At 45.3% G+C, this 14,494-nt stretch overlaps 1 protein-coding gene across 1 annotated transcript in view; it reads left to right on the top strand.

Moving 5' to 3' along the window:
* The window catches only part of Brinp2 (BMP/retinoic acid inducible neural specific 2), a 103,053-nt gene extending 89,855 nt beyond the window's left edge, over positions 1-13,198 (top strand). The window contains exons 5-8 of the mRNA XM_021197706.1: positions 3,275-3,380; positions 6,882-7,118; positions 8,863-9,085; positions 11,157-13,198. Of these exons, the coding sequence (XP_021053365.1) occupies positions 3,275-3,380; positions 6,882-7,118; positions 8,863-9,085; positions 11,157-12,273 (1,683 nt within the window). The 3' untranslated portion in view covers positions 12,274-13,198. The remainder of the gene's footprint in view (positions 1-3,274; positions 3,381-6,881; positions 7,119-8,862; positions 9,086-11,156) is intronic.
* Positions 13,199-14,494: the final 1,296 nt, after the last annotated feature.

The following is a 14,494-nucleotide window of genomic DNA, read 5'->3' as shown; positions in this document are numbered from 1 at the left end:
TGGCTGTCACTGACCTGCCTTTCCCTGCATAAAGCTTGAGATTTCTCTCCCGGCATGAAGCTAGGTGGTGAGTCACCAACTCAGGGGTGGGTAGGTGGAAAATCCAGAGTTAAGTTTTGTGATATTTCCATGGCCAGCTTGCCTTGAGGTAGGACCAAGTTAGTTTCTAACTAACAATATCACTGTGTGCCATCTTACCCCTGCCATCCACACAGGTTTCACTAAATTGTGCCGGTTCTTGGCCTTGGCTCTTCTTATGGGAAGTTTTATAGGAACATGGGACTTGGCCTTGAAGGAAGTCCGACTCTGTCTTCTGATCTAGTCTGACCACTACCCAGCCACTCACTCAGTAAGAAGCATTCTGTACATAGCGTCCACATGTGAAGAGAGGCCAGCCCGAGAGATCCACCACAACACTGGGATCTGAGTGACATATTCCCTCTGATCTGCCATACCAGTGCCATAGGGGAGGGAACTGTCACATTCTTCTGTGAGTTAATACTAACTGAACTGAATTCAAGAATATGTTGATTTAATCCTAGCCCCTTAGGGATACAATGTACAAAATACGGAGTTGGTCATTTATCTTATCGAGGTCTTATTTTCTTAATCTCTGACAGAAAGATAGTAAATGAAGAAATGGGGATATGAAGGCTCCTGGATATGTTTAAGAAGAAGGTTTATTGTAGATATGAGGGAAAGAACAGCTAGAGGCGCCTGCAAGAGACAGCACTGAATCAGGCAATGAGGGAGGAAGAGCTAGGGAAAGAGAGAAAGGGATGGGGAAACTGAGGACCAAGAGGTCTCAAGCAGGCCAGGAGAAAAAGAAGCCAAGAGAACCAGGAGAGCTCATAGCCAAAATGGCTGAATCGTATAAGGAAGAGAAGCTGGGGGAAAGGACACAGAGAAGCCTAGCCCTTGGGAGGAAGAGGTTGAGGGTAGAGGGCAGGGTAAGAAGTGCTGGGAGGAACCCCAGGTACTGAGTGAGACTCATGGGATCTAACAGATAGCCATACCAACATCCAGTCATTACCATTTGTTCTGTCTAGTGTTAGTCCTCGGAGGAGGGCAGATCATTAGCATATTAGGTAGACTGGCCTATATAGAATATTGTTCAGAATGTGATGACATTTTAAGGTGGATTAAGTTCATTTTAGTTTCTACAACCCTTTGCCTTATTTTCTCAGAAATTGAAATGACACAGATCTACAGTCTGAAAGCTCCAATGTTAATATTATTTACTTATTTACTTATGGACTTATTTATTTAATTTTGGGCTTATTCCTGTCATCCTTGCACTTAGGAGGCTGAGGCAGGAGGGTTGTTATGAAGACTAGATGGGCAATATGGTAAGTTCCAGGCAAGGCTCGCTCATAATCAGTCAATAAATCAAACAATCAATCAGTCAGTCAATCCTGAAGACGAGTCTGTCTTTCAGCTACCAGCAGGCCAGCCACTCAGCTCTCTGGACTGGGGTTTCTTTGGGGAAAAGTGGAAGGGTTGAGATTTGGTCCTGAGAGTGAGATGCTGAAGCAGCTGATGGAGTTTTGACTCCTTTCCCAGTGTCTGTGGTATCATTTGATCTTCCACTTGACAACTTTATTCTCCATGCATTTTCTGAGCCTAGGTAAACAGGATTCCCTCTGTGATGTCTTCTGCATTTTAGGTTCTGTAGGGAGACAGGCATGTACCTATGTACTTTGGATTCTGTGCTAAAGATCCTGATGTCTTTCTTTTTAAAATTTTCTCCTTATAACATATTTACCGTAACTCCTCTACTGTCTACTTCCTGCACACACACACACACACACACACACACACACACACACACTTTTATTTAGTTGGTTGGTTTGGTGTTTCAGCCCTCTGTGTAGCCCTAGCTGTCCTGGAACTTTCTCTGTAGACCAGGCTGGCCTCCAGCCCAGAGATCCATCTGCTTGCCTCTAGTTCCCCAGTGCTGGGATTAAAGGCATGTGCCCCCACCACCAGCTTCTTCCTACTTATCTTAAGACAAGCTTTAGTGGTGTTTTTTTTTTTTTCTGCTCTACTTGTTTTCCCTCAGCCTAGGGACCTGCTTCAGGTGACTGATCCTTTGGTCACAACTCTGTCTGTCAGTCATTTTTAATCTCCCTGCCCTTCTTGAATGACTCATTTCATAGCTTATATGTCATTGTACCTTCCTCCCTGAAAAGACTAAAACACGTTACTCATACATTCTCAGGTTCACTGCTTACTTATGATATTCCAGACACCTCACTAGCTGCTACTGACATCACAGCAGGCAAAACTAAATACAAACTTATTTCTGTGGAGTCTACAGTATGGGAACCAGGCACGAATCAAACACTCTCAGGAAAGGATGTAAAACTGCAGCTCATGTGCCTGCTACGAAGCAAAGGTGCCTGGAGCTACAAGAGGGGGTCAGCAGTACCAGGTAGATCCTCAGAAGAACTTCAGAAAGGCGCCCTATGAATGTTTGATGAATTGGGTGGAATTGAACAGGGGCTGTTCAATAAATACTCCTTGATTGGTTGATTGATTGTTGGCAAAGACTTTGGAGCTCCTGAGAAGAAAGGGCCTCCGGTTCCCATCATTCTTATTACATAATTATTTCAGTGAATTTAAAGCTCCCCATTTTTCATCTTATACTTTAAACATCAAGGAAAACTGATGGGCCAACTTTATAATATTTTAAAATATGGTGTTTGGAATATTACGTGGCTATAAGAGTTTATGTATATTTAATATTCTTATTAAAATATGTAGTAAGCCCATGGCTGATTTTCTCTAAGGACATCTTGGTGCTGAGGTGGAACTTAAATGTTTAATGCTAATAATAATACTCATAACTTGTATTTCTCTAGTGCTTTTCAACTTCAGGATCTCTAAAACCTGTGAGCACTCCATCAAGTGGATACAACTAGCTCACTCACAGGCTACCAGGGTCCAAGTCTGTCCCTTCGCTTCCATCTAGATGAGGGAGAAGGGAGACACCAACTTGAAAGTTTTACTCCATATTCAACTTCCTGGTTATACATTTGCTTCCCTTTAAAAGGCTCTCGACCACATGCAACTGTGCCGCCAGCCACACAGAATAGATGTTCACTAACTCAGGATGAAGAGACAAAGTCACTTCAGATTTCTATGATATGCAAATGCAGTTCCTTAGCTCAGGGTCAGAACACAGAGTCTCCAAGTAATTGGCTAGAAGCCAAGAGCAGAGAGAAATCTTTCTCTTGTTTTTTGAGTTCATACCTTGTCCCTTCTTCTCTAGGTCACAGAGACCAGGACCGGTCCACTGGGCTGCAGCAACTATGACAACCTGGACTCAGTCAGTTCTGTCCTGGTTCAGAGTCCAGAGAACAAGGTGCAGTTACTGGGTAAGCAGATGCAGGGTGGTTTCAAACTGCTCAGGCCTGGTGGAAATTCCAAATCCTTGAGAAAGGAAAGATCTTGTTTTCTCATTTGGATATGTTATCAGGGGACAAGGGTCTGCGATGGCTCTGTCCAGGCTCTTGGCCTCCCCTTGACAGTACTGAAATAAGGATCAAATGGATTGGCTAAATGAGCAAAGTAACTTTATTCAAAGCAAATCAGTGGTACAGATCAGAAATCAACTGTCAGAATTGACAGCAGGCTTCAGGAGTGAAGGTACTCAAGGGCCCAGATTATTGCCTAGGTCTTCCTTTTATGGAGTCCAAGAGGAGGAGGAACTGGTTATTAGGGGTAAGGATGACTCTCTACTTAGATACACAGATTAAATTCCACGACCATATTTTATGCTGTTAATGTTCTACCCCATAATGTGTGATTTTTAACCAAATGCGCATCCAACTATGCATAGGCATAGGGTGGTATATAACAGAGTCTTCCAAACAGATCACTTGGGGACACAGTTTTACCTTATGGCATATGTGCTCAAAAGCAGTCTAGGCCACATTTTTCCCCCTGCTTCAGACCTGGATGCAAGCGGAGTACAAGTGAATAGAATGTAACTTTGATGGGCTATGGAGAGGAGAAAAACATACTCCATTGTTCAGAGCAGAGTGTGTGAGCAGTCCCTTGAAGGTGGGAGTGCCAGGTTGCTAACAGTTGTTGGGTGAATTGTTTGGAGTAGTGCGTGTGTCTGTGTGTATGTCTGTGTGTATTTGTGTGTGTGCGTGCACGCACATAGCACATGCAGGTAAAAGCTCTAGGCTGCCAGTTGTATTTGCAATAGAAGTATGTACATAGCTCTAAACAACTAGAGTCCTGGATTATTAAGTTTATGCTTGCCTGCCTCAGTCAGGTTTTTCTTAAGCCAAGAATCATCACAAATCCTAGGACCAGCATGTAGCAACTTTCCATCAGTTTGGGGGAAAAAAACCTATAAGGGTTTGCCCCATACTAGTGACTGATAGCTCCAGCCACTTGGCATCTATACCCTTCCAGTGTGTTCCTTCTCAAAATCTGTAACATTATCCCATAGGGATCAGATACAAGACCTTATAAGCCTAGAACTAGTTTGGTGATTGCTTTTGTTACCAAAGTCACACTCAGGGACAAATGGCCTTTACACCTGTGATTGCGCAGACTCTGGGACTACTGATCTATAATCACAACAAGAAAGTGGCTCTTGCTTTTCATTTCCCTGTCTGTGGTCTTCCATGAGAACTTCAAAGCCAGGAGTGGGATTTGGAATGAGCAGGAACATTTGGACTGGAGACAGAATAAACAGAGCAAAGAAAGAAAACGAAAAGCCCACTGTTGTAGGCTCGGAGACTGAGGAATAGTGGAAATACCACAATTCCGGCTCTGCTCCTCAAATGCTTTAGAGAAGAACTATGCAAACCAATTCAGTAGGAGAAGTTCATTTTTCATAAGGCCTAACTGAATTGGCCTCTGTTTAAGATATTACTATCCCAGCATTACAAAATCAATAGCCCTCAACCCAGGATATACGATTACAAATTTCAAGCAGTCTGAGCCAGATGCCACCAACATTGCTTTAGGAATCAACAAACTTACAATAAGAGGAGCAGAAGACTTATTCAGAGATCCCAAGATAACTAATATCTCTCTTCTCCGATGTCCCTGTAAGAGTTGGATGTGTGTCTGGAAATTAGTAGTGAGCGAGGTTCAGAATGCCTGGTGGTTCATTTGGAATGGTTTATGCTGTTTAATTTTATAGCCCATCACTCCTGCAGACATTGCTCAGGGCACCAACTTTATAGCAGTGGGAAATGTTCTAGTGAGGAGGTGGGAGGCCGTGGGGACAAGGAGGGAGACTACATGAGAAGGATAAGTGTTGAAAGCAAGCATGTGGATCGGGTATCCGTGTTGAGGGGCCACTGTCAAGTGCCATGGTGGGCACAGAATCCAGAAAGGGAAATTTCATAGCAGTTCCAAGTAGGAGGCAGACTTCATGTGAGAACAGAAAACCTCCACGGCTGTTGACAACTTTAAGTTAGAGTGTGAGGTCTGCTGAGGCTGGGACACACACTGTGAGCTCTTTGATTCCCTGCCAAGGACAAAGACAAGGATGTAAAAATAAAGAGGCAGCCTACATTTCAGCAAAAGGGGCTCCTTGCATTCAGGGGTCCTTCTGCTCAGCATTCCTCTGGTACAAGGTCTAACAATATACCTATGGAAGAGTCTCCTGTAAATGTAACCTATATTCCATCCATCCATAAGCCATATCTACCTTTCCTTCATCCTTTGTAAGCATCCAACAGCCACCTTACCTGTGGCTTGAAGCCATCCTGGGGTATATTCTATTTGCAAACTGATATCCTTCTCATGAGAAATCTGAAGCTTGGGGTAGTTCAGTACAGTTTACCCAATACGAGTAGAGGCCAGCTTGAAGAGGAAGTCATCCCAATCTGTGCAGGCCGAATGGTCAAATGAATTTTGAGGTATAGGCTACCATCCTACATTCATATCTTAAGAGTTAAATCATACTGTGATAGGCAACCATTCCCATGTATGCAGTGTCACCTTGTGAAACGGGAAGTGATGGACAGCAGTGTTGGGACTTGAGTTGGTCACTGTGGTCAGTTGACTTTCATTTCCTCATTTAAAACAACCACAAACAAACATCAATATGAAGTTGGACATGGTGACAAACACTGGTAATCGCAGAACTTAGTGGAGGAGAGACAGGAAGATCAGCGGTTTAAATTCATCATCAGCCATGTAAGGAATGTGAGCCCAGCTTTTTTGAGGGAACAAAATAAAACAACAACAGCAGCGCCCTTTACAGTGGGAAGACCCTGAGAGTTACTACCAATTATGTGGACTAAGCACTTGGCTTACTAGCTCTGTATGCCTGTCCCTAGCTCACAACCACAACAGCATTTTCAGTTATCCAGGCTTGACTGGGAGGCTCAGAATGGCTAGCATTTAGTAATGTCTGAGCATGCCTACTGCCAAGTTTCATGAAACTCTAAGCAGGATGGCTGGCAGAGGCAGAGCAAGCTCACCAAGTCTCAAATTCGACCCCATAAGGACTTTCAACTTATTTAATCTGAACCACCATCTTCCTATTTCTCTCTAAGAAACGCTGATGTGAAGCCAGGAAGCCGGTTCTTAGGATAGGCATACTCTCAGTTGGGCTGATGTGAAGAGTTAGGCTAAGCCAGGGGCTTTGATGTTTCTTGTCTGCATATTCAGATCCTTCCCCATCTGTCACAGGGGCCAGGAATGCCCTCTCTCCCAACCAGCTCAGCAAGATCAGACCCTGGGGTGACCGGTTCTCAGGCCCAGTAAGCAAAACCCATTTGGATTCCTTTAGCCTTGGGGTGTGAGAAGACAGAGTAATTCCTCCACCCACCCAGCCCCTGCCCCCCCCCACACACACATACAGGTTCTGCTCTGTGATTCCTCGTTCCTCCCTTCCCCAGGCCTGCAGGTGCTGCTCCCTGAACACCTGCGTGAGCGGTTCGTGGCTGCAGCACTCAGCTACATCACATGCAGCTCTGAGGGTGAGCTGGTCTGCAGGGAGAATGACTGCTGGTGCAAGTGCAGCCCCACGTTCCCGGAATGCAACTGTCCTGATGCTGACATTCAGGCTATGGAAGACAGCTTGCTGCAGATCCAAGACTCCTGGGCCACTCACAACAGGCAGTTTGAAGAGTCTGGTAAGCTGGCTACGAGCTCAGAATGCTTCCTATAACAAAGAGTAGATGCTGTGAGGTACAGGGCCAGAAAGTGAGGAGTCTGACCTGGATTTCAACATACTGTTTTGGTAAGCTTCTAAGGGAAGAAAGATTATTATGACCACCAAAGATCTTAAGTGATGTGTTTTTCTTTATGCAGATAATTACAGTACCTATCTTAGAAGTATGTTAACTTAATAAACTAAGATAAATATCATTGAAAGTATAGGTTTTTGTCTGTTTTTCTGGCGACTGATTTCATGGTGTCTAGCATAATGCTTGCACACGATAAATAGTTGCTGAATATATGAAGTATATATAGAATGGTTCTAGTTGTTACCCAGGGGAAACCATCAGTTGCTTGTTGCTGCCACAACCAATTATCAGTGTCAGCTTAAGACCTGGAGTCTGAAAGGTTAGATTTGCTTCCTGTCCTATTCCTGACTAACTTTCCAGCTTTGGCTTAACCATATAGCTCTTTAGCACTAGAACATCCTCATCTTTAAAACAGAGTGACAGCAGGAGGTCAGTACCAGAAAGCTATTTAAAAAAACAAAAAAAGTCAAGTTCTAGTCCCTGGCCCATGCTTTGAGCTAGGAGTAGTAGGCTCTGTTCTACAACCCTTCAGCTTTCACCACTGTGAGGGACTAAAGGGGGAATAAATGAGAGCATCATAAACCTCTGCCAGGTGGGTCAGGTGCTGGCAGGTCCCAAGGTAAAGAAGCGAGCCCCGAGCATGAGTTCAGAGAGCGTACTGTGCCGAGGACACTCAGAAGAACTTACACTGAGAGAGACTGGAGGCAGACATCAAGTCTCTTCTCTATTAGCTGCAGAGAAAAATGCCTATGTGATCATGAGCCCGAGAGAGCGGAGGATCTTAGGGAATCGGAGAGCAGGCTGCGGAGGGAGAGGCTCAGGGACCAAATGTTTCTAAGATTGCTTAGCTGGGTGCAGTACCTCTCTGTGCCAATAGTTGCCTATCGTTGAGCCTGTTTGCCTCTTTCATCAGAGAGACAGAAAGGGAGTGGATGGGGGAGGGGAGGGGAGGGGAGGGGAGGGGAGGAGGGATGAACTGGGAGAAGTGGGGAGGAGCATTGTAATATGGGATATATTATATAAGAGAAGAGATAGTTACATGGGTGAGTTATCTGGAGGAATAAAAGAAAAATAGATACATCCCAAGGCTATTACTAGAAGTAGGATTTCTAGCCATCTGAAGGGTGACAAGAGACCTGTTTTGAAAAATCAAAGACTTACTGGATTAATAACCTCTGAAGCTGGGGCTGGAGAGATGGCTCAGTAGTTAAGAGCATGAAAGGCTCTTTCAGATGACTGGAGACTGGTTGCTTGCAACCGTGTTGGGTTGTTTACAACCCACCTCTAATTACTGCTTCAGGAGACCTGACCCGTCCTTATGGTCTCTGTGAGTCACTGCACACATGTAGCAAAGACACAGAACATATTAATAAACATTTGAATAAATGAGTAAACATAAGAATAAACATCTGAATAAAATGAATAAATTAAAAAAATAGCATCCTGGAGCAATATTTCATGGTATGCTAATTAATTTTTAATAAAGCCATATGTAATTTTAAAACCTAGTGGATGAGGCCCCTTTCTTAAGTAGTGGCTCTGAGGGGCCCCTGGGACTGAGGAACCAACAATCTGTGTTCCCAGGACTACATAACTTCGCCCGGCTCAGACCCTCTCCTTTTGCCCACAGAAGAATTCCAGACCCTGCTGAAGAGGCTCCCCAGCGACCGATTCCTGAACTCCACAGCCATCTCCCAGTACTGGATCGTGGACTCTAACCTACAGCACCGTTATCAACAGCTGGGAGCCAGCTTGAAAGTCCTGTTAAAGAAGATGCACCGGATCGTCCGCCGCCTCTTCAATCTCTGCAAGCGCTGCCATCGGCAGCCTCGCTTCCGCCTGCCCAAGGAGAGGTAAGCACGCAGGCTTGGAGCCTGAGCCCAGCAACTCCTAGGTATAGCTGCTGAGGCCAAGAAAGATGCTGTGGTCAACATGGGAGAAGAGAACGTGGTGACCCATTCAGTCATTCTGGGCCTGCAGACTCGGCTCCCCCATTTGTCACTTTCAATCCTCAGTTGTGTATGAAGTTAAAGGAGCCTTGTGTCACTTGTGTATAAACTGTAGTCGATTCAAATACTAGTCTAATAACCCCAATTCTCACTTGTTCTTTTCCAAGTCTTCTAGAGAGAAGAGTTGAGTTCAAGTTCACATATCAAGTGCAGATGATGAGAGTAGACATGTTAGATTGTTTCAAAAAGTGACTCACACTTGCCTGAGTCATGGGAGGGAAGGCAACTGAAACTCGGACTCTTCCTATAGGCTGGGAATGGACTATGATAGGATCCATTTATTTATTTACTCCTTCATATGTGCGTTCATTAAAAATGTATTACTCATCTAGTCCATGCCCTGCTATTTAGCTACACAGGACCCCACTGACAAGGAAAGATTTAGCAAACATGTAAATACATAAAAAATTTAAAAACCCTGACTGAAATTAATGGGGGCAGACACAAGGACATAATTTTTTAAAAAAATAAGAAGTAGCAAAAGCATTAAAAAGGATAGTTCTGAAGAGGCAGAACCTGGAGAGGAAAACTTCCTAAGAGAAGGGAGTCTTGGACAACATGTGCAAGAACAGGTAGACATCCTTGGGATGTGCCGGGGAGAACATACTCTAGGAAGGAGAGCTCCTCTCACAAGCCGTTCTAACTATGCCACAGGAAAGGAGGGAGGTAGCAGTGGGTAAGTCAGGCCAGCAGGGATTAATGAGATGGTTAATATTTTTTTCATCAACAAATTTCCAAATACCCGTCATGCTCAGGATAGAAGCTTGCTCTCTGAGAGTGTATTGGTGGACAGCACAGGGTCCCTGTCCTCACTGTATTTCCAAGAAGCCAGCTGTAAGTAAAGTGTCCAATAAACCAATAGTGGTTTTATATACAGACAGTTGCCGTGGATTAAAAAAGAACATAGTGATGAGACATTGACTGGAGTTGTCCTTTGAAAGAGACACTGGGAACAGCCTATTTGAAGAAGTAGCTAAGGGTTGAAAATCCAAAGTTGGAGTGACCCACAGAAAATCTCAAGTCTTACTGTAAGAAAGATAAAGCAGAACAAAAGGAAAGACTTTAAGGCGGGCATGAACTTGGCAAGAGTATGTAATGTCTAGAGAGCCATGCTATAGGGAAACCTAAGAAGCTACATTTGATACATGATATTGAAAAGCTGAAAGGGGGGATGGAAAGATGACCTGAACGAAATTGGGCTTGCAGGACACATCTAAGAACAAATATTTCTGGCTGATCCACCATACAGAGCTCCAGGCTTAACTCCACTGGTCCAGAGTAGAGCAGCAGGGTCTCCATCACTCAGAGGACTAGAGGCTTTGTTCTTTTCCTCAATCTCTCCCTCAGCCACCACCTATTAGTCAGTGCTCCAACATTCTTAGAGAGGACAAGGTATGCACTCTTGGGGAGGACAGTGGTGAGCACTCTTGGGGAGGACAGTGGTGAGCACTCTTGGGGAGGACAGTGGTGAGCACTCTTAGGACAGTGGTGAGCACTCTTTGGGAAGACAGTGGTGAGCACTCTTGGGGAGGACAGTGGTGAGCACTTTTAGGGAGGACAGTGGTGAGCACTCTTAGGGAGGACAGTGGTGAGCACTCTTGGGGAGGATAGTGGTGAGCACTCTTGGGGAGGACAGTGGTGAGCACTTTTAGGGAGGACAGTGGTGAGCACTCTTGGGGAGGACAGTGGTGAGCACTCTTGGGGAGGACAGTGGTGAGCACTCTTGGGGAGGACAGTGGTGAGCACTTTTAGGGAGGACAGTGGTGAGCACTCTTGGGAAGGACAGTGGTGTGCACTCTTGGGGAGGACAGTGGTGAGCACTCTTAGGGAGGACAGTGGTGAGCACTCTTGGGGAAGACAGTGGTATGGTGTGGTGTGCATCTTCCTCTGACTCTTGCTTCTTTATCTTTTCAAGATCTTTGTTTTTCTGGTGGAACCGAATCCAGTCCCTTCTCTACTGTGGAGAAAGCACCTTCCCTGGGACGTTCCTAGAACAGAGCCACAGCTGCACCTGTCCCTATGACCAATCTTCCTGCCAGGGCCCCATCCCATGTGCCTTGGGGGAAGGGCCTGCATGTGCCCACTGTGCTTCAGACAATACCACGCGCTGTGGGAGTTGTAACCCTGGTTATGTGCTAGCCCAGGGACTGTGTCGGCCAGAGGTAGCTGAGTCCCTGGAGAACTTCCTTGGGCTGGAGACAGACCTGCAGGACCTTGAGCTGAAGTACCTGCTGCAGAAGCGAGACAGCCGCATTGAGGTACACTCCATCTTTATCAGCAATGACATGCGCCTGGGCAGCTGGTTTGACCCTTCCTGGAGGAAGCGGATGCTCCTGACCTTGAAGAGCAACAAGTACAAGCCCGGGCTGGTGCATGTGATGTTGGCCTTGTCCTTGCAGATCTGCCTCACTAAGAACAGCACCCTGGAGCCGGTCATGGCCATCTACGTGAACCCCTTTGGGGGCAGCCACTCAGAGAGCTGGTTCATGCCTGTTAATGAGGGCAACTTCCCAGACTGGGAAAGGACTAACGTGGACGCAGCTGCCCAGTGCCAAAACTGGACTATTACTTTGGGGAACAGGTGGAAGACTTTTTTTGAGACAGTCCATGTTTACCTACGGAGCCGAATCAAGTCACTGGATGATAGCTCCAACGAGACAATCTACTATGAGCCCCTGGAGATGACTGATCCCTCCAAGAATTTGGGCTACATGAAAATCAACACCTTGCAGGTCTTTGGCTACAGCCTGCCCTTTGACCCGGATGCTATCCGAGACTTAATTCTCCAGCTGGACTACCCGTATACTCAAGGTTCCCAGGACTCTGCACTCTTACAACTCATCGAGCTTAGAGACCGGGTGAACCAACTCTCTCCCCCTGGCAAAGTCCGGCTCGACCTTTTCTCTTGCTTGCTCCGGCATAGGCTCAAGCTGGCCAACAATGAGGTGGGCAGGATCCAGTCCTCCCTGAGAGCTTTTAATTCCAAGCTGCCAAATCCTGTGGAGTACGAGACGGGCAAACTCTGTAGCTAATGGGGGAACTACCCCAGTGCTGGTCAGAGAGTTGAACCACACATTCAGGGTGCAAAGATAATCCAAGCCCTCACCTTAGTGCCAACAGAGTGCTTCCAGGAGACTTCTAGCACCTGGGAGATGGGAGCTCAAGGCTTGGACTGAAGCAGGCGAAAGACAATGAAAGAGCCACTGCACACGTGCACACGTGCACACGTGCATACAATGCCCTACCACACACACTCACAGGGAGGCCACAGCCCAGCAGCCTCGAATCTGTAAAGTCGGTGCTCTCTAAAATGAATGCAGTTGAAGAAGAGCTAAGGAAGAGATAAAAGAGCTGGCTAAATCAGGAAAGAAATGACTGAAAAAAAAAATGCTTCAAAGTGATTCTTGTCATGGAGGGTAGCAAGAGGGGACAGAAGTGGGAGGGGCGGGGACCTCCCCTCTGTGGAGTCACTTTTGTATTCTTTTTAACCAGATTTCTTAAAATGTCGTTGTTCCGTGACGCCCAGCACTGCTTCTTACTTTCTGTACAGTGCCTCCCTGCACCCTGGAGGCCTTGGGTCTACGGCTCTTGGTGTCCTTAGGAAGTGTGTGCAGTGCTAGGCAGAGGAGGCCACAGTAAGGGCAGGCCACAGCCTCCTTGCTCACTCACCCACCCACTTCTTCCTCCTGCCAGCTCCCTCACTTCCTTGGCCTCCCCAGTTTCAGAGTTTTGACTTGTTCCAAGAGCCCCTCACAGTTCATCCGGAGCCCTCTTCCCACAGCACCTGTCTGTTCAAGGAAGCAGTTTTGTCAAGTTAGAGAGACAACATATATGGAAATGTTCTTTTTTTTAAAAAAAAAGCAAACAACAAAACAAAAAATATTTATTTTGTGATTGTTTTTCTTGTCAACCTGCTCCAGTCACATGAACCTATGAGTAAAGTTTTACTTGGTTTAACACATTTTGAAGACCCTTTTTAGTGGGAAGATGAAAGAGAAACATAGTTCCTTGGCTTACCTAAACATTTATTATTATTATTATTATTGTTGTTGTTGTCTGGTAAGAGGATGCACATTGCCATATGAGAATGGGTGTCCTTGTGTGTGTGTGTGTGTGTATGTATATATGTATGTGCAGGAGAGTGTATGTTCATGTATGTATGTGTGTGCACATATGTGTGTGCATGTGAGTATGTGTATGTTTGTATGTATGTATGTGCATGTGAGTATGTGTGTGTATGTATGTATGTATGTATGTGCCCAAGTGTGTGTGTGTGTGTGTGTGCCCATGGCAGTGTGTGTTCATGTATGTATGTGCACATATGTGTGTGCATGTGAGTGTGTATATGTTTGTATGTGTATGCCCAAGTGTGTGTGTGTGTTTGTGTATGTGTGACACACAGAGAGGAAGGTAGGAAAACATTAAATGAAAATGGAACAGAACTGTCTTAAAGAGTCAGCAAGGGCCCTGGCACCAGAATATCCCTTTATCACATCAGAGGATTGGAAAGTTCTTGCTTACAAAGAAGCTGCAGTCTTAATGAAACCCACCAAGAGGGGCACAGTGTTGCCAGGTCCTGTGGGCATCAGAGGCTCTCCTGAGTTACAGGTCTTATGGTCTAGGCTCACCCTTTAAGGAGACTGACAAAGATACAAATGATATTGGCCTCCTCCATTCCTCTCTTCGACACCCTACACATACTAGACAAATGCATACTTCTCAGGTCAGTCACCCCTCACAGCAGTGGGGGATCAATTTGTAGCATATTACGTAGAGAATCATTTCTCTTTCTACATGCTTCATGTTCACTTACAATGTGTAAGTATGGCAAACTCACTTTTATTCAGAGCAAATAACCACAGAAATACTAAATATCTCATTCTGTAGCTTTGATACATGTTTGTTGGTAGGAAACGAAACGGGAAGTACTGATAAGATAGCCCAAGAGTCTTTTATGTTCATTGTTATGTATAGAAGAATGTGATGTCATATTTAAATATTGTAGCATCTTTCAATTACAACAAAAACGACAACAACAAAAATATGAGGTAGGTAACTGACCTGACTCACTTCTTCCCCAAAAGTTTTAAGGGTAGAAATCCAGCATGCTGGGAGGCTGTCTAGTTCTCGTTCAAACCGCTGCTTGCTATGTGGGGTTTATATCAAGCTCCTTAGCTGTGGGAAATAGAGGCAGCAGATGACATCCTCATCCATGGGAGTTCTGAGAAGTAGCAGAGGAGGATACTCTTGGAG

Source organism: Mus pahari, chromosome 5 (genome assembly GCF_900095145.1).
Source record: "Mus pahari chromosome 5, PAHARI_EIJ_v1.1, whole genome shotgun sequence".
In the NCBI taxonomy this organism is placed as follows: Eukaryota; Metazoa; Chordata; class Mammalia; order Rodentia; family Muridae; genus Mus; species Mus pahari.
This window is presented reverse-complemented; position numbering and strand designations above follow the sequence as displayed.